At 39.4% G+C, this 24,331-nt stretch overlaps 1 protein-coding gene across 8 annotated transcripts in view; it reads right to left on the reverse strand.

Annotated features, from left to right (window-relative positions):
- Positions 1–24,331, reverse strand: part of LOC128704277 (fanconi-associated nuclease 1 homolog) — a 68,982-nt gene that overhangs the window by 44,161 nt on the left and 490 nt on the right. For 4 of the 8 annotated variants that reach the window (XM_070102992.1, XM_070102990.1, XM_070102987.1 and 1 more), the window contains exons 2-6: positions 23,190–23,301; positions 16,837–16,974; positions 10,049–12,134; positions 6,230–6,309; positions 4,465–4,586 (exon numbers count right to left, since the gene is read on the reverse strand). In XM_070102992.1, coding sequence (XP_069959093.1) covers positions 4,465–4,586; positions 6,230–6,309; positions 10,049–12,101 — 2,255 coding nt within the window. In that variant the 5' untranslated portion in view covers positions 12,102–12,134; positions 16,837–16,974; positions 23,190–23,301. The remainder of the gene's footprint in view (positions 1–4,464; positions 4,587–6,229; positions 6,310–10,048; positions 12,135–16,836; positions 16,975–23,189; positions 23,302–24,331) is intronic. The other 4 variants (XM_070102994.1, XM_070102993.1, XM_070102989.1 and 1 more) reach the window with 1 other exon arrangement.

Genomic DNA, 24,331 nt, shown 5'->3' on the forward strand with positions numbered 1-24,331 from the left:
GTAGCTACAAGAGAACATTAACCTACCAGTAGCTACAACAGAACATTAACCTACCAGCAGCTACAAGAGAACATTAACCTATCAGTAGCTACAAGAGAACATTAACCTACCAGTAGCTACAAGAGAACATTAACCTACCAGTAGCTACAAGAGAACACTAACCTACCAGTAACTACAAGAGAACATTAACCCACCAGTAGCTACAAGAGAACATTAACCCACCAGTAGCTACAAGAGAACATTAACCCACCAGTAGCTACAAGAGAACATTAACCTACCAGTAGCTACAAGAGAACATTAACCTACCAGCAGCTACAAGAGAACACTAACCTACCAGTAACTACAAGAGAACATTAACCCACCAGTAGCTATAAGAGAACATTAACCCACCAGTAGCTACAAGAGAACATTAACCCACCAGTAGCTACAAGAGAACATTAACCTACCAGCAGCTACAAGAGAACACTAACCTACCAGTAACTACAAGAGAACATTAACCCACCAGTAGCTACAAGAGAACATTAACCCACCAGTAGCTACAAGAGAACATTAACCCACCAGTAGCTACAAGAGAACATTAACCTACCAGTAGCTACAAGAGAACATTAACCTACCAGCAGCTACAAGAGAACACTAACCTACCAGTAACTACAAGAGAACATTAACCCACCAGTAGCTACAAGAGAACATTAACCTACCAGTAGCTACAAGAGAACATTAACCTACCAGTAGCTACAAGAGAACATTAACCTACCAGTAGCTACAAGAGAACATTAACCTACCAGTAGCTACAAGAGAACATTAACCTACCAGTAGCTACAAGAGAACATTAACCTACCAGTAGCTACAAGAGAACATTAACCTACCAGTAGCTACAAGAGAACATTAACCTACCAGTAGCTACAAGAGAACATTAAACTACCAGTAGCTACAAGAGAACATTAACCCACCAGTAGCTACAAGAGAACATTAACCTGACAGTAGCTACAAGAGAACATTAACCTGACAGTAGCTACAAGAGAACATTAACCTACCAGTAGCTACAAGAGAACATTAACCTACCAGTAGCTACAAGAGAACATTAACCTACCAGTAGCTACAAGAGAACATTAAACTACCAGTAGCTACAAGAGAACATTAAACTACCAGTAGCTACAAGAGAACATTAACCTATCAGTAGCTACAAGAGAGGCAAGATCATGGTGTCTTGCCTTAAACATTTAATAAAGTCTATCTTGCTATCACTCTCTCAAGAGTATTTTAATATCTCATTATTTCCTCCTCCTCAGTAAATATCTCTTGTTCTTCCTGTTGATACTGATAGAAAATCTTCCTTATTTATTCTGTGAGGATGTTAGATAGGAGTGAGTGGAGGCAACTGGTTTTTTGGGATTTGACGTGCTGTTGGAGTGTGAGCAAGGTAACATCTGTGAAATGATTCAGGGAAAATGGTCAACCGGACTAGAGTTCTAGAGGTGGGAAGTACAATGCTTGCACTCTGAAGGAGTGGAGGGGATATTTGAAATTTGGAGGAACTTCTGAACTATAGTATCAGCAAGACTCTGGCAAGATAGTGATGGAGTGATGGTGAAAGTGTTTCTTCTTTTCTTGGGTCACTGCCTCAGTGGGAGACAGCTGGTGTGTTGAAAAGAAAATAATTCTTATTGTGTCTTCTCTTTCTTTGTAACACATTTTTTAAAGCTTGGAGAACCATTCTTAAGCTTGGAGAACTATTTTAAAGCTTGAAGAACCAGTTTAAAGCTTATTTTTCCTAGGTTATTCACATGTACTTCTAGGTGTGGATGCCTGTATTTACTGTAGATAGGGCCAGTTTTGATTGTTTGTTTACTTGTACTATCTGTCCTGAGGTTTCCCTGGTGACCACCTGGTCCAGCAGGTCTTTTGTGTTAGAAGCACATACACCCATATAGCTGTCACAACCAGTTGGATCAGCACACACACCCACATAGCCGTCACAACGAGGTGGATCTGGTACTCGCAGAAGGAAGTTGCCTACCCTCTTGAAAACATCTATCCTTGTTCTGGCAATATTTCTAAATTGATCGATACAGAAGATTTTATTCTGAATTACATGGGAAGTACACTGTACACTACTGTATATTGTAAGTACAGTATATATTGTGAATGTGTTTATCACTAAAGTAGGACCCCCATATCTACGGGTCTGGTTTCCGCGGTTTCCCATGGCTCGAAAATAACCCTTAATTTTGCTTAATAATTACACCAAAGCACAAAAGTAGTGACAGCAGCTGTACTTCAAATCCTAAGAGAAGCCATGAAGTGCTTCCCATCAGTGAAAAAGTGATAATTCTCCACTTACTGTACATAATTTATTGATTAACTCTTTCACTGTTGGCCCCGTAATATTATGGTTTGCAAGCCAGTGTTGGTCCCATAATAGTACGCCAAAATTCTAGCGGCTTCCATATGAGAGAATGGGTCTGAGTGGTCAGTGTGCGCAGTATAAAAAAAAATTCTGCAGCACGCAGTGCATAAAGAAAAAAACTCAGACTGACTGTCGTTACAAACAGCAACTCTGCGGTGTATTTTCATATGGTATTTATGGTTGTATTCTCATTTTCTTGGTTTAATTTGACAGAATGGAAGATATATTACAGAACTAGAGGTGATTTGAATGGTTTATGGACTAAAAATACCTTGAAATTAAGCTCAAAGTAACGGAAATGTACGATTTTTGCCGATGTTCAAGAGTAAACAAATCAAGTCACGCATCCAATACACGTCAGCTGGTGGGTCCAATATGCTTTCACAAATGCACTATTATTTTTTATACCATTTTTACAATAATGCAGTCATCTGCATAACAGAATAGTTTCTATTTTTTATGTGATTAGAAATTCAAAATGGAAAGCAAGCATAATATAAGAGGGGCCTGGAGATGTGACTAATGAACAGAGAAAATTTAATTTTAGCACTAGGAATGACTGCACTGTTAATTCTGGACCCTATTTTGAAATTGGCCTTCCTTGAATTGTGTATGAAATTTGCCAGATTACTAGGCAGTTTCTTGTACTCAGTCGATAGAACAAAAGGAATTCTAGCAAAATAGCTACGACTTTGGTCAACTGGAACAATAGAATTGGCTGAAAATAGGGCTCAGAGTGGGCAAAATCACTGATGAGTAAATATCACAGAGTCTGCTAAGTTTCCAAGAGCATAATTCTTAAGTTTTCCATAAAATTTCATACTTTTGGTGCCATTTCCATCTGGAAAAGATTCTCTATCATTTCATAAGAAAAACTAATTTTTTTTTTTTTGCTTAAATTCTTCGACATTGAGAGCAAGTTTGTGAGTAGGGGTCTCGACAGTGAAAGGGTTAAAACTCATGAAATCATAATGACATGTTCGCAAACTACCATACCACGGGCAGGAATTGAACTCATGGCGAGTTTAATTGTGTAATCCCAGTAGCTTACACGCTGGCTTGGAGTTTTACAACTCACTCACCATGAGTTCAATCCCTGCTCGTGGTATGGTTTATCAATTAAACTTTATCATAGGTATGTATGTAAATAAAAAATGACTTACATATAAAGTTAGCTACTATCCGTGATTTCGGGTCTCCACAGTAGGTGGAGATACGGGGTCCTACTGTACTTCTGAAAATATTCATTGAAAACAGTTGAATCTTGTAATTCCCATTCCTGGGACTCATGGTGTTGCTGCTGCTGCTGCTGCTGCTGTCTTTGTTTGAACAAACCTTATACCTGGCTTCCATATTCACAGTATTTATATACTAATATGTATCAATGTTGGTATGTATATGCTTTATCATAAAGTCATACACTCTATATATTTTCAGATTTTTCAGTACAGTTGTTATGAGAAGTTTTATAAAGTGTGGTACAGTTATTATTCAGTTTACTGAACATTATGCTACTATTCTTACTCAATGTTGACAATGATAAAAAATTTTCCACGCAATTTCTTTCACTGTAGAGTTCTGTTGTGCTAAACAGAGTGCAGATGTGAAACATGTGAAATAATGCATTAATGTTTCCTAATACACTGGCAATCTCCCAGTGAGGCAGCATGACCCATAAAGAGGGAACACTGTCACCATCACTCTTTTAATGGAAGCATGCTTGCATCACAATTTGGATGGGCCATTGGAGGTGGGACTTGCGGTTACGGCAATTCTCACCTCCACGACTCAAGTCCAGCAAACTGGTTTCTCTGAATCCCCTCATAAATGTTACCTTGCTTACACTCCAACACCACATCAAGTCATAAAAACCACTCATCTCCACTCAATCCTATGTAACATGCTCAAACAAGCCTGGTGGATGTCCAGGCCCCTCGCTCAAAACTTCTCTTACCCCCTCCCTTCAACTTTCCTGGGATGACCCCTACCCTTCCTTCCCCCACTACGATATATACACCTTCCTACATATTAGTATTTTAACAACAAATTATAATTACCTCTTCATAAGTAATGAGTTGCCTTTAGAACCTTTGGAAAATGCAGAAATAATGGTTGGCTGTTGTTTAGCAAACTTGGACAGAGTGGCAACCAGGTCCTCTTTCTTCCCAGCAGTCCTGAGCTGAAACATACCATCTCTTAAGTACAGTAATAGTGCTCAACATTTATAACAAATAATAAGTAGTAAAAAAGAGGGAGCACATTAGCACAAGAAAATTTAAACAAGATTAATAATTTTTTTCTTTTTAACACATGGGCCATCTCAATCCTGCCAAGACAGGGTGACCCAAAAACGAGGAAACAAAAGTGTTTCTTCTTTTTACAGGAGAAGGGGTTACTAGCCCCTTGCTAGTGGTATTCTAGTTGCGTCTTACAACATGCATGACTTACAGAGGAAGGATTATTCTCCACTTCCCCATGGAGGGAGATTAATAAACAAAAATTACAAAGTAGAGCTTGAGGACTGCAAATGCCCTGACCACCCAGCAGGGTAAACTCTGAAATACTGTACAGTATACCATACTTACACACATTCTTACATAAGTTACATCAACTACATTATTCAGGAGTAGTGTCACAGTTTTGATACACAAGAGATTTAATGGTGGCTAACTGGCTGGATAGGGAAGACTGTGTTTGCAGGCAAGCTCATTATTTTTCAATGAGAGAATATTAAAAATCAATATTTTTTTTTTTCAACAAGTCGGCCATCTCCCACCAAGGCAGGGTGACCCAAAAAAGAAAGAAAATCCCCAAAAAGAAAATACTTTCATCATTCAACACTTTCACCTCACTCACGCATAATCACTGTTTTTGCAGAGGTGCTCAGAATACAACAGTTTAGAAGCATATACGTATAAAGATACTTAACATATCAATAAATATGGTAATGTTTTCTAAAGATTCTTTTATTTACATTTGATAATAAAATGAGGAAACAATTATCTATACCAAAGTATAATAATAATTACAGGAAGTTACATCAATACATATCATCAAAATAAAAATATTCAATGTGGTCTTATGAATAAAAGGATATATAGAAGGATATATAAAAGGATATATAGAACACTGTACCTTCATTCTAGTCTTGAATGAGAGGATCAAGGTAAGTGACGAGTTATAGCAGTGTAAGTCTATTGTTACAAGGTTCTTAGAAACCTTCCCTAAGTTGCTCAATTCCTAGGTATCAATTTGGTGTTAGGTGAGCACTAGCAGCAGCAAGCGTATAGAAATATATCCACGTCACCCCGCCCAGGAACTGAACCCGGAGTGTTTTGGTTGTGAGTGGAATGTTGACCTCTGAGATGAACAAGTTAAGCACAGTTGCTGCACAAGGCATGCACTGCTGCCAAGTACAAAACTGAATTAATATTTTTAATAAGAAAAAATGAGAAAAATGAATGAATCAGGTGTCTTAAAAACCATCTGTAGCTAAATTCACAAGTAACACTGGTAACAACCTACCCTCACATATAACACTAGTACCAAACTACTGCCAAGCACCATTGCAAAAACAGTGATAATGTGTGAGTGTGGTGAAAGTGTTGAATGATGATGAAAGTATTTTCTTTTTGGGGATTTTCTTTCTTTTTTGGGTCACCCTGCCTCGGTGGGAGACGGCCGACTTGCTGAAAAAAAAAAAAAAGCTACTCCCTCACATACAGCACTTGTAACAAGCTACTCCCTCACATATAACACTTGTAACAAGCTACTCTCTCATATATAAAACTAGTAACAAGCTACCCTCATTGGAACACTTACCTTCATCTGTTTACAGAGTTCATGCAGTTCCCCAGTGGACAGAAGCTGAAGAACTTCTTCTAAATCTGCCATCTCATTTTCTGTCACAAGAACAATTTCATGAGTGATATCATGCATGGCATATTTACATACATAAACACCACCAACATTCGATACATAAGCACAAACCAACACCCTATACTGATGGACCTTAGGATGCTGTTAGTAAGCCATGGGCAACTTAGTCTTTTATTGGTGATCTCTCTAGTTTTTATGGGACAATGTTTAGTTTAGGAATTTACTGTCCTGTATATGTAGTATGCATAATAGTATGAATGACTTTTATGTATATTAAGTAGGTTTAAGTCTTGAAAGAGTGATGGTGTGTGTTGTCTGACAGTAGACTAAGTAGTGTTGTTTGAGGTACACAGTAGTGAATCTTGGAGAGGATACCTACAATCTGGAAATCATTACCTGAAACATCAAAAGGTCTCCTATCTGCCAATCAGTTTAGAGCTATTGTTAAAAAACAACTGATTTCCTTAATGTAATTGAAGAAAAGCTTTATAAGGTTTTCTTCTTCAAGTCACCTACCTAGATGGGAGACAACTGGTATGTTGAAGAAAATAAATGAAACGGCAATACACTATGTCAAACAAACTCGTCCAACTCTGTTCCTGCTCTTCCAGTCTTCCTTCAACTCCCATAGAAAACTGGTAACACATCTTGTCCCATTGTATTTCTACTGTAACTAAGTAACTTGATGTATCTTCATCACTAGTCAATCACTCCACAAAACTAAAGATCACTGAATCAGTTTGAAACAACAAGCCATTCATTTTTTGGGTCACCTTACCTCAGTGGGAGATGACCAGTGTGTTTAGAAAAAAAAAAAAACTGAAATTGTACCAATTGTTCACTAGCTGCCTTTCTTATTATACATATTTTTGAAGATAACTGTCTAAGAAATCCTACTTCTTAGTCTGTGTCTATAAAGTAACATTTAAGCATTAGGATTAGTTTACCTGAAATGCTTTGCATATTAGTGTCTTTTTTATGCCCACTAATGTTTTATTACATGTCATGTCAACTACATTATTTATAACACATTAAACAAAAAATTGTATTTGTATTCTATCAAATGTCAACAAGGAACAGTCAATATTATAAAAAACAACCTAGAAAACACCTCAAGTTGCTATTTTAAATCAAACAAGGTCAGTTCTGCCTTTTCCATCCTGCACAGCGTGGAGCAGGATTTTTTCTTTATAGTGTGCACACTCATGGCACAGACCCATCCTCCCATCTCTGGGCCAAAATTGACTTCTCACAGCTTTTCTGAGGAAGCTGAGCTCAAAACATAGAGCTACATGAGGGTCCCTGGCCACAATAATGTAGATCTACATGACGGACAGTGAATGGGGTAATGGTTCTGCAGCCCTTGTCAACAGGCCTCCTAATTTTTAAAGGAAATATTACAGGGATAAGACCTAATAAGAAACACCAAGGAGAGTAAAGTGCATTGTGTATGTTAATGCTCTGAGTGAGGTTATGGAAGATAAGTCTCAATGACAAGTGAAAAGCAATGATTTTTGGATATAATTTCAAATCTGAATATAAAATGTTGGATAACAAAGTAATTGAAACAAGAAAAGAAAATAGACATTGGAGTAATCGTGTACGAAAGGTATATAATACCGACAAGATGAGAGTAAGACACATGTGCAACATCTGGGTATCTTTATTGTAGACGTTTCGCCATCCAGTGGCTTTATCAATACAAATTCCAGGACATAACTTGAAGACAGTAGAACTATGTACAGAAGATGAGGTAATCAGTCCCTCAAACTAGGAGTAGGTGCGAACAGCACGATGGTGCTGTTCGCACCTACTCCTAGTTTGAGGGACTGATTACCTCATCTTCTGTACATAGTTCTACTGTCTTCAAGTTATGTCCTGGAATTTGTATTGATAAAGCCACTGGATGGCGAAACGTCTACAATAAAGATACCCAGATGTTGCACATGTGTCTTACTCTCACATTGGAGTAATCATTAACATAGACCTCAAAAATACCAAGCAATGTCTATCAGAGCATCAAAACCAAAAGAATGCAAGAAATTCCAAGTACAAAATATTGGAACTAACATCGGCTCTCAATAATGTGCTTTTTTACATATCTTAAAAATGCTCTCAGTTTTGATTAGCAAATTATGTAAAAGATGAAGAACAGACTGGAGAGGGTAGAGAGGGACAACTAAGCTTGTGCCATCACTAAGGAAGGAACAATATGAGCAATGATTCAAAGTATATATAAAATGGAGGCTACAAGACCTCATTCAAGCTTTTACGGTATTAAGTGGTTTTGATACACACAGACAGGAAGAACTATATGAAAGGCAGTCAGTAATGTGAAACAATGGAATGAAACTTTGAGGAAATAGATGCAACACAATTGTGCGTAAAGTTTTTGTTAATAGAATTATTACATTATTAAACAAAATACTCCCTGAAGCTGTAAGTGTGAAGACAATACAGCCATTTAAGAACCAGCTGGACAAGCAGTTTGAAAATATATGATTCAACTAGATACAGCACTACACAAGGGCAAACTGTGTTCAGTGGATTCCTGATATTAACTCTGCCACTACATCAGGACAAACAAATAACAATGAACCACCCTGGGTATACTAATAGTGGCAAAGACTCGAGTTATCAGTGGAAGTTATTGTAGTCATAACAAATTCCATCAGTTTGCTCCAAGGTTCTCAGGATATCTGGTTGTTAAAATACACCAGCCTGAAGTAAAACTAGTGATAACTAGCTCTATAAGCACTGGTACACACAGTTCTGTTGGTGGCAATGAAGTAACAAGAAATTATAGAAGAAGAAACGGTACTAAACAGAAGAGATAGTTTGTAGTCTATCCACTGCTATCTCTCTTATAATTTCCATGCCACTTTACAATATGGTGTGGTATGTTTTATTCAGGTATTCAAAAGGCAGAACAAGGGTTGTTGAGATGGCTTGAGTATTTAGAGGAGATGAAGCAGAATAGGATTATAAAGCAAATGTATAAATGTAGTGGAAAGCAAGTAGGGGGTTATTCCAGGAAGGCTGGAGGGAATGTGTGAGGGTTTTAAAGGGTAAAGTCTTGAGTATCCACCAGGGATGTTTAAGTGTATTAGATCAGAATGAAGACAAGTGGTCTGAGGGATCTGACCTACTGTTAGAGTGAGACAAAACCTTTATGAAAAGATTCAGAGAAAGCTGCTAGCTGGATTAGAGTCCTGAAGGTTGGTATTAGAGTGCATGCACTCTGAAGGAGTGGGAATGCTGCAGATCAGAGGGTCATTTGAATTACAATGTCTGCACACTTTTGGCAAGACAGCTGATGAATCTATGAATGTGAATGTGATTTCTTTTTTAGGTCAGCCTACCTTAGTGGGAGATAGGCGATGGTAAAAAAAAAAAAAGTGTACAAGAATGTAAATTTAATTACTGTAATATTATTGTCTCTATCTACATTTAGTACATTTACAGTACAGTGGTATCTCTAGTTATGAACTTAATTCGTTTCAGAAAGCTGTTCGACTGCTGATACCAAACGAATTTGTTCCCATAAGGAATAGTGTAAATTAGATTAGTCCGTTTCAGACCACCAAAAATACACTTACAAAAGCACTTACAAAAATACACTTGCATAACTGTTCAAGTTGGAAACTGTTCGAAACATGAGGTACTACTGTATTTTGTTGTTGAAGAGAAATAAATTTAGTCTATTAGGAAAAAACAATCACTACTCCTCAGCAGAGTTATGCAAAACATGAATAACCTTACCTTGATGTAAAAAATTAGCATAGGAGAGTTCATTAATGTAGAGCTGAGTGTCTTCCTTCTCACAGATCTCTCGGTATTCAACCTTGCTAATTCTGTTCCATTTGATCTTTCTCTGGAATAATCGAACATACAGCTTTTGAGCTTGCAATGTTAGACCTTGGAAAGTTTTTATGACATCTAGATCATCATCATTTAAAAGTTTGACATCTTGGGGCTGTGACAGAACTGTATCCAAAATTCTAAGAAAGTTCTCTAAATAATATCCTCGTTGATGTCTATATCTTGTAGGATCATTCTTCAGCTGATCCTCTTCGTCTGTATTCTTTAATGGAGTTAATTTTGCTGGTGAGTTGGAGGCTGAGCCAGAGGGAGATGGAGTTGGTTTCTTCTCTCTACAATTTGTCACTGACAATTTCTGGGATGAATTTTGTAACAACCCTGTGCTTCTTAAGCCTTGTTTAATTTTCCATGGACTTCTATGAAAATTTTTATTTCTTTGCAAAGAAGGTTGAGATAATGAATCAAATATGTCATCTTGGCTACTCTTAACTTTATTCACATTTAAGTGCATGTTTGTGTTAACTGAAGGATCTACATTTGTATCACATGGACTTGTATCATTAAAAAGATTCCTGACATGGCTTATACCCTCTTCAACATGAGCATCAATTAGCAGTGGGCTTGGAGACCTTGTTGGGGTAACAAGCGCTGGGCTTCCTGCACGACTGAACAACATCACACTTTCATCACTTCCTGAACTGCTACTATCATTATTCCATTCTTCAGATTGAAATTTACAAGGAGCAGATTTCTCTTCCTCTAATTTGCCTATATGAGGGCCTACAGATGTATCCTTCAGTTCTGTTATGTGTACCTTCATATTTACAAAGGTTCCAGGTGATAGTGATAATGACTGTCTCTCAGTAGTAGACCCAGTGTGTGTTAATGACAGAGTACTGTTTTCAAATTTATTTTTGGTTTCATTTGGGTTTTTCTCATCTAACTCACATGGAACAGTTTTGATTTTATTTGGAGTGGTCTTTTCTACAAAATTTTTACAGTTTGAATCTGGAGAGAAGACAAGGCATTTCTTCTTTTGTTTTGTAAGTGTTGGTGTAAAACTTGACTTGTTTCTTAGCTTTAAGTTTTTTGGTGTCCCTATTACAAACGATGTTTGAAAATCATCTTCACTTTCCGAGTCTGTCCTCACTGTACTGTCAAGACATATTTTATTAGTTTTATTCTGGTTTTCAATTAAGTCATCGTTTTTCTTAGGTGTAGTCACAGGAGAGGGCGACTGCCAGTCTGCTTCCATCATTGCCTTTACTGCTTTGCCTGACTTGGTCTGAGGTGAAAACGAGAGTGGCCGAGATGCCAATTGTGGCATGTCAATAATATCAGCCTCGTTGGCTTTTTCTGGCGTTACTTGAGGAGAACTCCAGTCTGCCTCTAGCAAAGCTATTCCATTCTTCTGAAGCTGTGGCACTTCATAGCAGATCACTTTCTCCTGCCTCTTTCTTGAGGAATATTGTTTATGTTTCAAATTAGGAGAGAAATAAGGTGAAGAGGTTTTGCGTAAGCTGTCTGGCTGTAGGGCCAGCACAAGTTCGCTTCCACTTTCTAATTCAATAAGTTGTGTCTCCACCATATCTGGAGATATGTAACAAGCATCAGAATAGTCACTCTCATTAGGGCTTTCATTTTTCTTACAATACAAAGCACACAGATCATCTGAATCATCTTCACTGTCAGACAGAACAGCTTGTCTTCTTGCTTTCACCTTTTTCTTTTCTTTATCAATCTTTGAGAGTTTCTTATTCTTGCGAGACTTTTCCTTACCGCCTACTTTCTTTTGACAGTTCTTGCTTTTACAATCGTGATCAAGATGCCAATTAAGCTTGCTCTTTGGTACTTGAAGGTTACACCCAGGGCAAATGACCTTATCAATGGGGGAGCAAGTCTGAGCCTGTTGTTGGAAAAAATGTAGTAGAGTTTTCTGGGTCTTGCCAGTATCAGCAGTGTTACTGGATTTCCCACCACAAGCTTTCATCATTTTCCTGATATAATGCTCCTCTCAGACTGGTACCTGTCGAATAAAAAATATAATCAATTAGGGGTTCATTTTTTTTTGTACAGTATCTGATAAATGCACATAAAACTCTTATAGGGGAATAAGTCTGTTGAGTATGCCTGGTAAAGTGTATGGTAGAGTTAATATTGAAAGAATTAAGAGTAAGATGGAGAGTAGGATAGAAGATGAACAAGGCGGCTTTAGGAAAGGTAGGGGGCGTGTAGATCAAGTGTTTACAGTGAAACATAGGTGAACAGTATATAGATAAGGGTAAAGAGATTTTTGTGGCATTTATGGATTTGGAAAAGGCATATGACAGGGTGAATAGGGTGGGGCAATGTGGCAGATGTTGCAAATATAGAATAGGAGGTAGGTTACTGAAAACAGTGAAGAGTTTTTACAAGGATAGTGAGGCTCAGGTTAGAGTATGTAGGAGAGAGATTATTTCCCAGTAAAAGTAGGCCTTAGACAAGGATGTGTGATGTCACCATGGCTGTTCAATATATTTATAGATAGGGTTGTAAGAAAAGTGAATGCTCTGGTGTTGGCAAGAGGTGTGGGGTTAAAAGATAAAGAATCTAACACAAAGTGGGAGTTATCACAGTTGCTCTTTGCTGATGACACTGTTTTTTGGGAGATTCTGAAGAGAAGTTGCAGAGGTTGACGAATGAGTTTGGTAGGGTACGTAAAAGAAGAAAATTAAAAGTGAATATAGGAAAGAGTAAGGTGATGAGGATAAAAAAAAAATTAGGTAACAAAAGATTGGATATCAGACTGGAGGGAGTATGGAGGAGGTGAATGTATTCAAATATTTAGGAATGGACTTGTCAGCAGACGGGTCTATGAAAGATGAGGTGAATCAAAGTTGATGAGGGGAATAAGGCGAGTGGTGCACTTAGGAGTCTGTGGAGACAAAGACCTTTGTCTATGGAAGCAAAGAGGGGAATGTATGAGAGAATAGTTATACCAACACTCTTATATGGGTGTGAAGCATGGGTGGTGAATGTTGCAACAAGGAGAAGGCTGAAAGCAGTGGAGATGTCATGTCTGAGGGCAATGTGTGGTGTGAATATAATGCAGAGAATTCGTAGTTTGGAAATTAGGAGGTGTGGGATTACCAAAACTATTATTTAGATGGCTGAGGAGGGGTTGCCGAGGTGGTTTGGACATGTAGAGAGAATGGAACAAAACAGAATGACTTTGAGAGTGTATAAATCTGTAGTGGAGGGAAGGCGGGGTAGGGGTCGGCCTAGGAAGGGTTGGAGGGAGGGGGTAAAGGAGGTTTTGTGTGCAAGGGGCTTGGACTTCCAGCAAGCGTGCATGAGCGTATTTGATAGGAGTGAATGGAGACAAATGGTTTTTAACCCTTAAATGGTCCAAACGTATATATACGTTCACTCGCGCAGCGCCCCGAATATTTTGAAAAAAAAAAAAATCTTTTTTTTATATAGAAAAAAAAGAGCACATTTTTTTTAAGTGTTTTAGCATTAAAAAAAATTAGGGTCAGTACTTACTGAGGTATGAGGCCGCGAAGTTGGCACTTGGCGATCACCTGACGGCAACATGGAGTGCTGCTGCTTACAGAAATTCAACATATTTACTGTTTTCTTCCATTTTTTTTTTTCATTTTCTTGGTTTTCATGATATGATAATTATGTTTCATAGTAAGTCATTTGATATCAATGCCAATTTTTGTTTATACACCAATATTACATACGAAATTTTTATCATATTGTCACATGTACACACTGACAGGTGATTTTGCACACCTGGCTGAATCACACATCATCACATACAACTATATACAAGTATTTACATGTCCCACTTATGTTTCTAGAACTCCACAATTGTATGATACTCCATGAAGCATGGATTCATACAGAGTGCCACCCCACACTGGTGACACATGAATCATGTGTCCTTCCGCTGTTGGGGTCATTTTTTGGTGGAAGCACACGCAATACACTTTTTCTGGGCATTCTTCTTCTTTTGGGTAGGTGGTATTGGTACCAGATAGTGACAGTTAGGAGTGATTCGGTCTGGCACTTCCCCCACTGGCTGTGGTTGGGGGACAGGTTGTGGTGTGACAGGTCGCTGTTGAAGGGAAGGTACAGGTGTGGTACCATACTTTCTTGCTATCTGTTTGACGAGATTCAGAGAGAAATCTGCAAAATGTTGTCGTTTTCCAGTCTTTACTTCGTACATATTGAATGCATTGAGCACTGCAATGTCTACAAGGTGAAAAAACAGTTTTATATGCCACTTGCGACTCCTACGCACACAGTCAACAAACCCTATCATCATATCACACTTGTCAACTAGTCGCATGTTGTTCATATAGTCCACGACAGCAAGTGGCTTCACAATAGGTTTGTTGTTGAACTTGCTCAGTCTGTCTGTCTGTACCATCTCGTTTCTGTGGATGGTTGATAGCAATGTCACGTCTCATTTGTCATACCACATCAGTGCCATGATGTCATTAGCATGAAACGCTTGCACTTCACCTTCAACACTGCCTCCAGTGAACCTTGGCATATGTTTCCTATTCCTTCTCACTGTTCCACATATATCAGTATTGTTCACACATAGGAAATCAGCAAGCATAGGGCTTGTATACCAGTTGTCTGTGTACAATGCATGGCCCTTGCCAAGGTATGGTTCCATCATCCTGCGAACAACATCACCGGAAATGCCCAACATCCTTCTGTCATCATCGAGTGTGTTTTTCCCTGTGTATACAATAACATCCAACACAAGACTACTCTCAAAGTCACACATAACAAAAAGTTTTATACCAAAGCAATTACATTTGCTCGGTATATATTGCTTGAATGAAAGGCGTCCCTTGAACAGAATCAAGGACTCATCAACAACAATGTTCTTGAAGGGATAAAAGTATACACTGAATTTCTGCTTCAAATACATAAACACTTCCCAGATTTTGTATAGAAGGTCATTTCTGTCTGGCGTATTTCTGTCTGCGAAGTGCAACATTCGTAGCAACAGAGTGAATCTGTTGCAGGGAAGGAGGTCACGGAAAACTGTAGTACTGATGAAGTGGTCTGTAGACCAGTAATTATGTATGTTGTTCTTATAGATATGTGGCATAAGCATGACAGTGGCAAGGAATAAATACATTTCAGCCACTGTTGTGTCTTTCCACCTGTGCAGCCGTGATGATTCTCCAACCTCTGTTGTGTTGTTCATGACATATTGGTAATAAATGTTTGTCTGAGTCATTATCAAGTTCATTATAGGCTCGTCAAAGTACAACTGGAAATAGTCTAACTCTGTAGACTCATTTGTTATGGGACATTCTGGCTGGATACCACTTCCACTAGCATCAAAATCACAAGGCTGTGGCATGAATATACTTTGTGTCCAGTTCCACTCACTATCACATGGTGCAGGGTGGACCTGTGGCATGGGGCGAGGGGGGGCAGGAGGAGGGAGAGGAGTGGAGGCAGCACATGGTTGAGGGGGTGCCGGGTGGTCCTTTGTCTGTCCACCCACTGCGCCATGTGGTCCAGGCACCATGCCACCCACCACTACTTCCTCCATCCCCGCATACTCCCCTTCGTGATCACTTTCACTATCAGTGGCCGGGGTTTTGGATCGTGACCTGCCACGACCCTTGGGGATTGCATATGGCACACTGCCTGAACGTAGATAACGACACCTAAAAGTATGTTTCACTGGTGAATAATGAACGTCACTATCACTAGACGAATCCTCAATTGGCATAAAATCAATCTCATCATCACTTACATCACTTTCACTATCACTACTAAAACACCGGGAAAATGATAGTTTCCTCTTGCGAAGTTGCCTATGGGTAACACTTGCCACTCCAGAGGTGCTTGGCCCAGGGTCTTCTGTGGCCACACTGGCCACCCCAGAAGTGCTTGGCCTAGGGTCTGATGTGGCCACACTGGCTACCCCAGAGGTGCTTGGCCCTAGGACAGGTGTCGCTACCCCAGAGGTGATGGGCTGGGGGTCATCTGGGTTATCGTCGATATTTTCACTAATTCCTTGAATGTTACTGGCCCCATTGGTGTCAAATCCACTAAACTCACAATCTCTGTCACTTTCCTTGAATAGTAGAGTGTTAATACGACGAGGCATGAGTGAATCACGAGGATGTGCCATGATGTTGACCCAGGATGGAGCTGAATGTAACTGGTCCTACCATGTGGTACCCAGGCGTCCCAGATTTTTTGTATACTGCGCACACTGAGTGCGCACACCCATTCTCTCATGTCTAGGCGAATCAGGCCTATCGCGCTAATTTTGAACGAATGAAAAATAAAACGTATATATACGTTTGGGGTGCTACGCGCGTGAACGTATATATACGTTTGGACCATTTAAGGGTTTAATACTTAACATGCTGTTGGAGTGTGAGCAAAGTAACATTTATAAAGGGATTCCGGGAAACCGGCAGCCCGGACTCGAGTCCTAGAGATGGGAAGTACAGTGTCTACACTCTGAAGGAGGGGTGTTAATGGAGTGATGGAGTGAATAATGATGAAAGTTTTTCTTTTTCAGGCCACCATGTCTTGGTGGGAATCGGAAGATATATTAATAAAAAAAAAATAACCTTTTCTTGCCACTTTCAGCAATACTGGTATGCCTACTGGGTGCCATGATTTCTTGGCAGATACAAGGTAACATAATTAAAAGATCAAAACAATTCACAAACACATCTAGCTCTTACGGCAGAATGGAACTGAACGCTATTCACGGAGGCTGGGATGGTGGTGGCAGAAGTGTCAGAGTGGCAAGGGATAGAGGGAGACCTTTCCTGCTGACTCACAACATGGCGGCAGCTCGAGCTGGGGAAGTTTTTCCACACCTGCAAACAGAACCGTGTACAGTCAATTTTACAAAACGTTTACCTGGAGTTTACCTGGAGAGAGTTCCGGGGGTCAACGCCCCCGCGGCCCGGTCTGTGACCAGGCCTCCTGGTGGATCAGAGCCTGATCAACCAGGCTGTTGCTGCTGGCTGCACGCAAACCAACGTACGAGCCACAGCCCGGCTGATCCGGAACTGACTTTAAGTGCTTGTCCAGTGCCAGCTTGAAGACTGCCAGGGGTCTGTTGGTAATCCCCCTTATGTGTGCTGGGAGGCAGTTGAACAGTCTCGGGCCCCTGACACTTATTGTATGGTCTCTTAACGTGCTAGTGACACCCCTGCTTTTCATTGGGGGGATGGTGCATCGTCTGCCAAGTCTTTTGCTTTCGTAGTGAGTGATTTTCGTGTGCAAGTTCGGTACTAGTCCCTCTAGGATTTTCCAGGTGTATATAATCATGTATCTCTCCCTCCTGCATTCCAGGGAATACAGGTTTAGGAACCTCAAGCGCTCCCAATAATTGAGGTGTTTTATCTCCGTTATGCGCGCCGTGAAAGTTCTCTGTACATTTTCTAGGTCGGCAATTTCACCTGCCTTGAAAGGTGCTGTTAGTGTGCAGCAATATTCCAGCCTAGATAGAACAAGTGACCTGAAGAGTGTCATCATGGGCTTGGCCTCCCTAGTTTTGAAGGTTCTCATTATCCATCCTGTCATTTTTCTAGCAGATGCGATTGATACAATGTGCCGCAATTTTTCAATAGTGCAATAACCAAAACATGGCAAATAAATCTGTGTAATATAGCTGACTACTGTAATTTTTTATGACCGAGACTCAAAATTGGGCAAATTCAAAAATCTCTGATATTATCCTAATACCGCAAGACTTTGAAAAGTCAATGACATGCCCATGCACTCTCCCCCAGGCCCAGATTTGTGGAACACCATGTCCATCAAGAACAGCAAGAAGCCCTTGTCAAGTGCCTTTAGCATTCTATGGAGAGGGACAATGGACACAGGGGTCATCCCACAGTCACTAAAAACAACAGACATAGCCCCACTCCACAAAGGTGGCAGTAAAGCAATTGCAAAGAAATACAGACCGATAGTACTAACATCCTATATCATAAAAATCTTTGAAGGGGGTCTAAGAGGCAGGACTGCCACCCACCTAGATCCCCAACAATTACACAACCCAGGGCAACATGGGTTTAGAGTAAGTCACTCCTGTCTGTCCCAACTATTGGACCATTACAATAAGGTCCTGGATGTGATTGAGGATAAGCAAAATGAACATGTAGTACATATACACAAACTTTGCAAAAGCCTTTGATGAGTGGGACCATGGTGTAGCAGCTCACAAAATGCATGATACAGGAATAACAGGCAAAGTTGGTAGATGGATCTATAATTTCCTAACAAATAGAACACAAAGAGTAATAGTAACCAGAGTTAAGTCTGAGGCAGCTATAGTGAAAAGCCCTGTTCCACAAGGCACAGTACTTGCTCCCATCCTGTTCCTCATCCTCACATCTGACACAGACAGAAATGTAAGCCACAGCACTGTGTCTTAAATGACAGCGTCATCCATCGAAGACACTGCAAAACTCCAAGCAGACATCAACCAAATCTTTACAGAAATCAATATGAAGTTCAATGAAGAGAAAGTTCAATTACTCTGATATTAAAAACTTGGGAAAATTAAAACTGTATCAGAGTATAAAACAAATTCCAACCATACAATTGAGCAAAAAACTAATATGAAGGATCTGGGAGTGATTATATCAGAGGATATTACTTTTAAAGAGCGCAACAACGTATCTACCACATCTGCTAGAAAAAAGATAGGTTGCATAATGAGAAACTTCAAAACTAGGGATGCCAAGCCCATGATGATTTTTAAATTGCTTGTTCTCTCTAGGCTGGAATACTGTTGTGCACTAATGGCCCCTTTGAAGGCAGGCATAGAGAATGTTCAGAGAACCTTCATGGCACACACAGGTATGACAAAGCATCTAAATTACTGGGAATGGTTGAAGCCCCTTGATTTGTATTCCCTGGAATGCAGGTGAGAAAGATACATAATAATATACACTTGAAAAATCCTACAGAGATCAGTACCAAATTTACACACGAAAGTCACTCCCTACAAATGCAAAAGACTCGGCAGGAGATGCAACATCCCTCCAATAAAAAGCAGGGGAGTGACGAGTACAATAAGAGACAACACACTAAGTGTCAGGGGCCCAAGACTGTTCAACTGCCTCCCAGCATACATAAGGGGGATTACCAATAGACTCCCTAATTGTCTTCAAGAAGGCACTGGACAGGCACCTAAAGTCAGTACTTGATCAGCCGGACTGTGGTTTGTATGTTGGTTTACCTGTTGCCAGTTGTAACAGCCTGGTTGATCAGGCCTTGATCCACCACAAGGCCTGGTCACAGACCAGGCTATTGAGGGCACTGATCCCCAAAACCCTCTTCAGGTATACTCCAGGTATGAGTGTGATGAAAAGTTCATGGAACTGACCAAAGTAGAATCTGTGGAAGGAACCATGAGAAATCAGAGCAGCTGAGACTGAGGAAGAGAAATCTCTGGTAACGCCGTGAAGAAGGAAGAACTGGCTCTAGCATATATGCGCTAAAGAAAAGTACAGGGAGACTTTAGAAGATGAAACCTAGAGCTATCATTCAACTCCATCTGTGGTTATTTTGCAACTAAAATGCCGGGAGCAAGGGGCTAGTAACCCCTTCTCCTGTATAAATCACTAAATTTAAAAAGAGAAACTCTCGTTTTTCTTTTTTGGCCACTCTACCTTGGTGGGATACGGCCGGTTTGTTGAAAAAAAAAAAAAATTACACACACACACACAAAGATCACAGTAAACAGGTGATTTCAGAATATGTAAAACAACCACTGTGAAAGAATAGAGAAATTCCAAGTGCTTTCGTGACTACTCACATTATCAAGGAACAATGAAAGTAATGCATCAAAGGAAGGCATATAAAGGGTCTAGCCCACACCTCACTATCACATCCCACAACAAAGCAACACAGGTGTTGCTGCTTCTCTGCTCATATGCCGTGTTCTATTCAAGATTGATGGACTGACCACATCGACTCAAGGTTGAGGGACTGATCACCTCATTCTCCTCCTGTTCAAGTTTCTCCTTTGTATGGACTGATGAAGCCACTGTGTGGTGAAACGTTTCCTCAATAAAGATACCCAAGAGTTGCACATGTGTCTAATTTAACAACATGTTGGTTCTCTGAACAATTCATCTACAAGGGAAAAACGTGGGCACATTGCCTAACACCTGTTATCCCTGTTCACCTATCAGTAAACAGAGTGAGTCAGCTGTAGTGGGTTGCATCCTAGGAAGGTCCAAAAAGGACCCTAATGGAAATAAACTATTGCTTGTCTTTCTTGGGTTATTAACCCTCCAGGATTACTAATCCAAATAATGCCTTTTTCTGAAAAATTAGGACAGCTCAATTGTTGATTACTATGATAAATATGGAATCTTTTTTTTTTATATTTTATTTAAAAACTTTACAGCTTAATATTAAATAAAAAGATATAAAATGAGTACAGTACAATCCTCAATACTACAGAACATACACTGACAAAATATAACAACACATTGTAACTGACATAAAAGAGGTTACCCATATACACTCACAAATATTTCCATATAACATACTTTACAATATAAACTATATAAACCTTTCAGGTTTATATAGTTAACATAATATGACTGACATATGGCAAAGGCTCACAATCCTCACAGTAGTCCATAAGAGGAATGACCTACTAACCCCCTATACAAGAAAAATTACGTAAAAACAATCCCTCGTTAATCATTGAAAAAAAATTGAAAAACTTGAGCCTCCACTTATACTTAATAAATATTAATCACCCTCTTCCATCGGCTGAGCACATTATATAAAGTAAAGAGACTAAACCATACTTTCCCCATTACAAAACTTTAATGGGTCATTACAAATTTATGGAAGTCATTATGCATGGAAGTCATAATGCATGGAAGTCATAATGCATGGAAGTCATTATGCATGGAAGTCATTATGCATGGAAGTCATATATGCATGGAAGAGGGTAAGGTACCTAGGGATTGGCAGAAAGCATGCGTAGTTCCTTTGTATAAAGGCAAAGGGGACAAAAGAGAGTGCAAAAATTATAGGGGGATAAGTCTGTTGAGTGTACCTGGTAAGGTGTATGGTAGAGTTATTATTGAAAGAATTAAGAGTAAGACGGAGAATAGGATAGCAGATGAACAAGAAGGCTTTAGAAAAGGTAGGGGGTGTGTGGACCAGGTGTTTACAGTGAAACATATAAGTGAACAGTATTTAGATAAGGCTAAAGAGGTCTTTGTGGCATTTATGGATTTGGAAAAGGCATATGACAGGGTGGATAGGGGGGCAATGTGGCAGATGTTGCAGGTGTATGGTGCAGGAGGTAGGTTACTGAAAGCAGTAAAGAGTTTTTACGAGGATAGTGAGGCTCAAGTTAGAGTATGTAGGAAAGAGGGAAATTATTTCCCAGTAAAAGTAGGCCTTAGACAAGGATGTGTGATGTCACAGTGGTTGTTTAATATATTTATAGATGGGGTTGTAAGAGAAGTAAATGCGAGGGTCTTGGCAAGAGGCATGGAGTTAAAAGATAAAGAATCACACATAAAGTGGGAGTTGTCACAGTTGCTCTTTGCTGATGACACTGTGCTCTTGGGAGATTCTGAAGAGAAGTTGCAGAAATTGGTGGATGAATTTGGTAGGGTATGCAAAAGAAGAAAATTAAAAGTGAATACAGGAAAGAGTAAGGTTATGAGGATAACAAAAAGATTAGGTGATGAAAGATTGGATATCAGATTGGAGGGAGAGAGTATGGAGGAGGTGAATGTATTCAGATATTTGGGAGTGGACGTGTCAGCGGATGGGTCTACGAAAGATGAGGTGAATCATTGAATTGATGAGGGGAAAAGGGTGAGCGGTGCACTTAGGAGTCTGTGGAGACAAAGAACTTTGTCCTTGGAGGCAAAGAGGGGAATGTATGAGAGTATAGTTTTACCAACGCTCTTATATGGGTGTGAAGCATAGGTGATGAATGTTGCAGCGAGGAGAAGGCTGGAGGCAGTGGAGATGTCATGTCTGAGGGCAATGTGTGGTGTGAATATAATGCAGAGAATTCGTAGTTTGGAAGTTAGGAGGAGGTGCGGGATTACCAAAACTGTTGTCCAGAGGGCTGAACAAGGGTTGTTGAGGTGGTTCGGACATGTAGAGAGAATGGAGCGAAACAGTGACTTCAAGAGTGTATCAGTCTGTAGTGGAAGGAAGGCAGGGGGTAAAGGAGGTTTTGTGTGCGAGGGGCTTGGACTTCCAGCAGGCATGCGTGAGCATGTTTGATAGGAGTGAATGGAGACAAATGGTTTTTAATACTTGACGTGCTGTTGGAGTGTGAGCAAAGTAACATTTATGAAGGGGTTCAGGGAAACCGGCAGGCCGGACTTGAGTCCTGGAGATGGGAAGTACAGTGCCTGCACTCTGAAGGAGGGGTGTTAATGTTGCAGTTTAAAAACTGTAGTGTAAAACACCCTTCTGGCAAGACAGTGATGGAGTGAATGATAGTGAAAGTTTTTCTTTTTCGGGCCACCCTGCCTTGGTGGGAATCGGCCAGTGTGATAATAATAAAAAAATAAAAATAATTATCCTTCCATCCCTCATCAACAGGAGGAGCACATTACATAATGCTAAAATAAAGTCAGTACACTCACTAAACTCCAACACAAAACACAAACAACAAAACATTTTAAAAACCTCTAATTGCAATAAGATTATTGCACATGAAAAATATGGAATCAGTAGTTATTGAAGTACCCCTCTGCAGATGCTGGGGCACCTCTCTCTGTTAATTATTGAAATACTGTACTTAAGATGAGAACTACTGGTATACATGTCGGTAAACAAATTTGTTGCAAAGTGAGAAGCATACTATAGTGGTAGTGGGTTTGTGTCACTGTGACATTAAAACAATATATTCGATATTGTTTTAGTGTCACCTTCACATCATTTGTAACATTTCTGGTATATTTTTAAAATGTTTATACAGTAGTGTACTGTATACTGTAATAAACAGGACAGAAGAAAACAGCTCTGGGGTGTCGGTAAATGAGTACGTTAATAAGTGATGAGAGGCTGTACATACCTCAGCATACATTAAATATTCCACTGCTGTAAATGTTGCTCATACTTCCAACAGCAGATCTTTGAAAGACTTGACACAACTTCATTTCTATTGCTGATAGATGGTGTCCTGCCTGTAAAAGTTTAGAATAACCTTATTTATCAATTTATAATAACCAGTTAAAATAACCTTATTTATAATTTTATAATATACATGTATCTATTCACAGTCTAACATTTATACTAAATACAACAACATTAAAGTTAAAAACATTTGTCTCAACTAAAAGAATCCAGGTTTGATCGAAGGCAAAGATAGAGAGACAGATATGGACAAATTTCCTTATACAGATCACTGAACCAACGTAAATTCAATGCAATTTGTTAATAATTGCCCAATTCATCATGTGCAACTTGTCTCATCATGTTTGTAACTATAATGAATTACTCATGCATAACAGTACACAATGGCCAAAATTACATACTAGGTCTAGATTTAAGTTGTATGTAAGATACAAGATTAGTCTGCTTGAGCTGTCAATTGCAGCAAATTTCCTTAGTATTATAACTAATTAAAGGTAAATAATAATTGTACTTTTGTGTACCTGTACCTAAATAAACTTAATATTCAAGTAATAGAGGGATCACACAGGGTCATACAGGCATCATAAAGGGGTCATACAAGACATACATAGGTCATACAAGGGTGGTAATACAAGTCATACAGGGGTTATACATCATACAAAGGTCATACAAGGGTGGTAATACAAGTCATACAGGGGTTATACATCATACATAGATCATACAAGGGTGGTAATACAAGTCATACAGGGGTTATACATCATACATAGATCATACAAGGGTGGTAATACAAGTCATACAGGGGTTATACATCATACATAGATCATACAAGGGTGGTAATACAAGTCATACAGGGGTTATACATCATACATAGGTCATACAAGGGTGGTAATACAAGTCATACAGGGGTTATACATCATACATAGATCATACAAGGGTGGTAATACAAGTCATACAGGGGTTATACATCATACATAGGTCATACAAGTCATACAGGGGTCACACATAAATCATAGAGAGATTATACTGGAGTCATACAGGAGTCATGCTGGGGTCACACACGAGTCACAAAGTCATACAGAG

This window comes from Cherax quadricarinatus, chromosome 84 (assembly GCF_038502225.1).
Source record: "Cherax quadricarinatus isolate ZL_2023a chromosome 84, ASM3850222v1, whole genome shotgun sequence".
NCBI lineage: Eukaryota > Metazoa > Arthropoda > Malacostraca > Decapoda > Parastacidae > Cherax > Cherax quadricarinatus.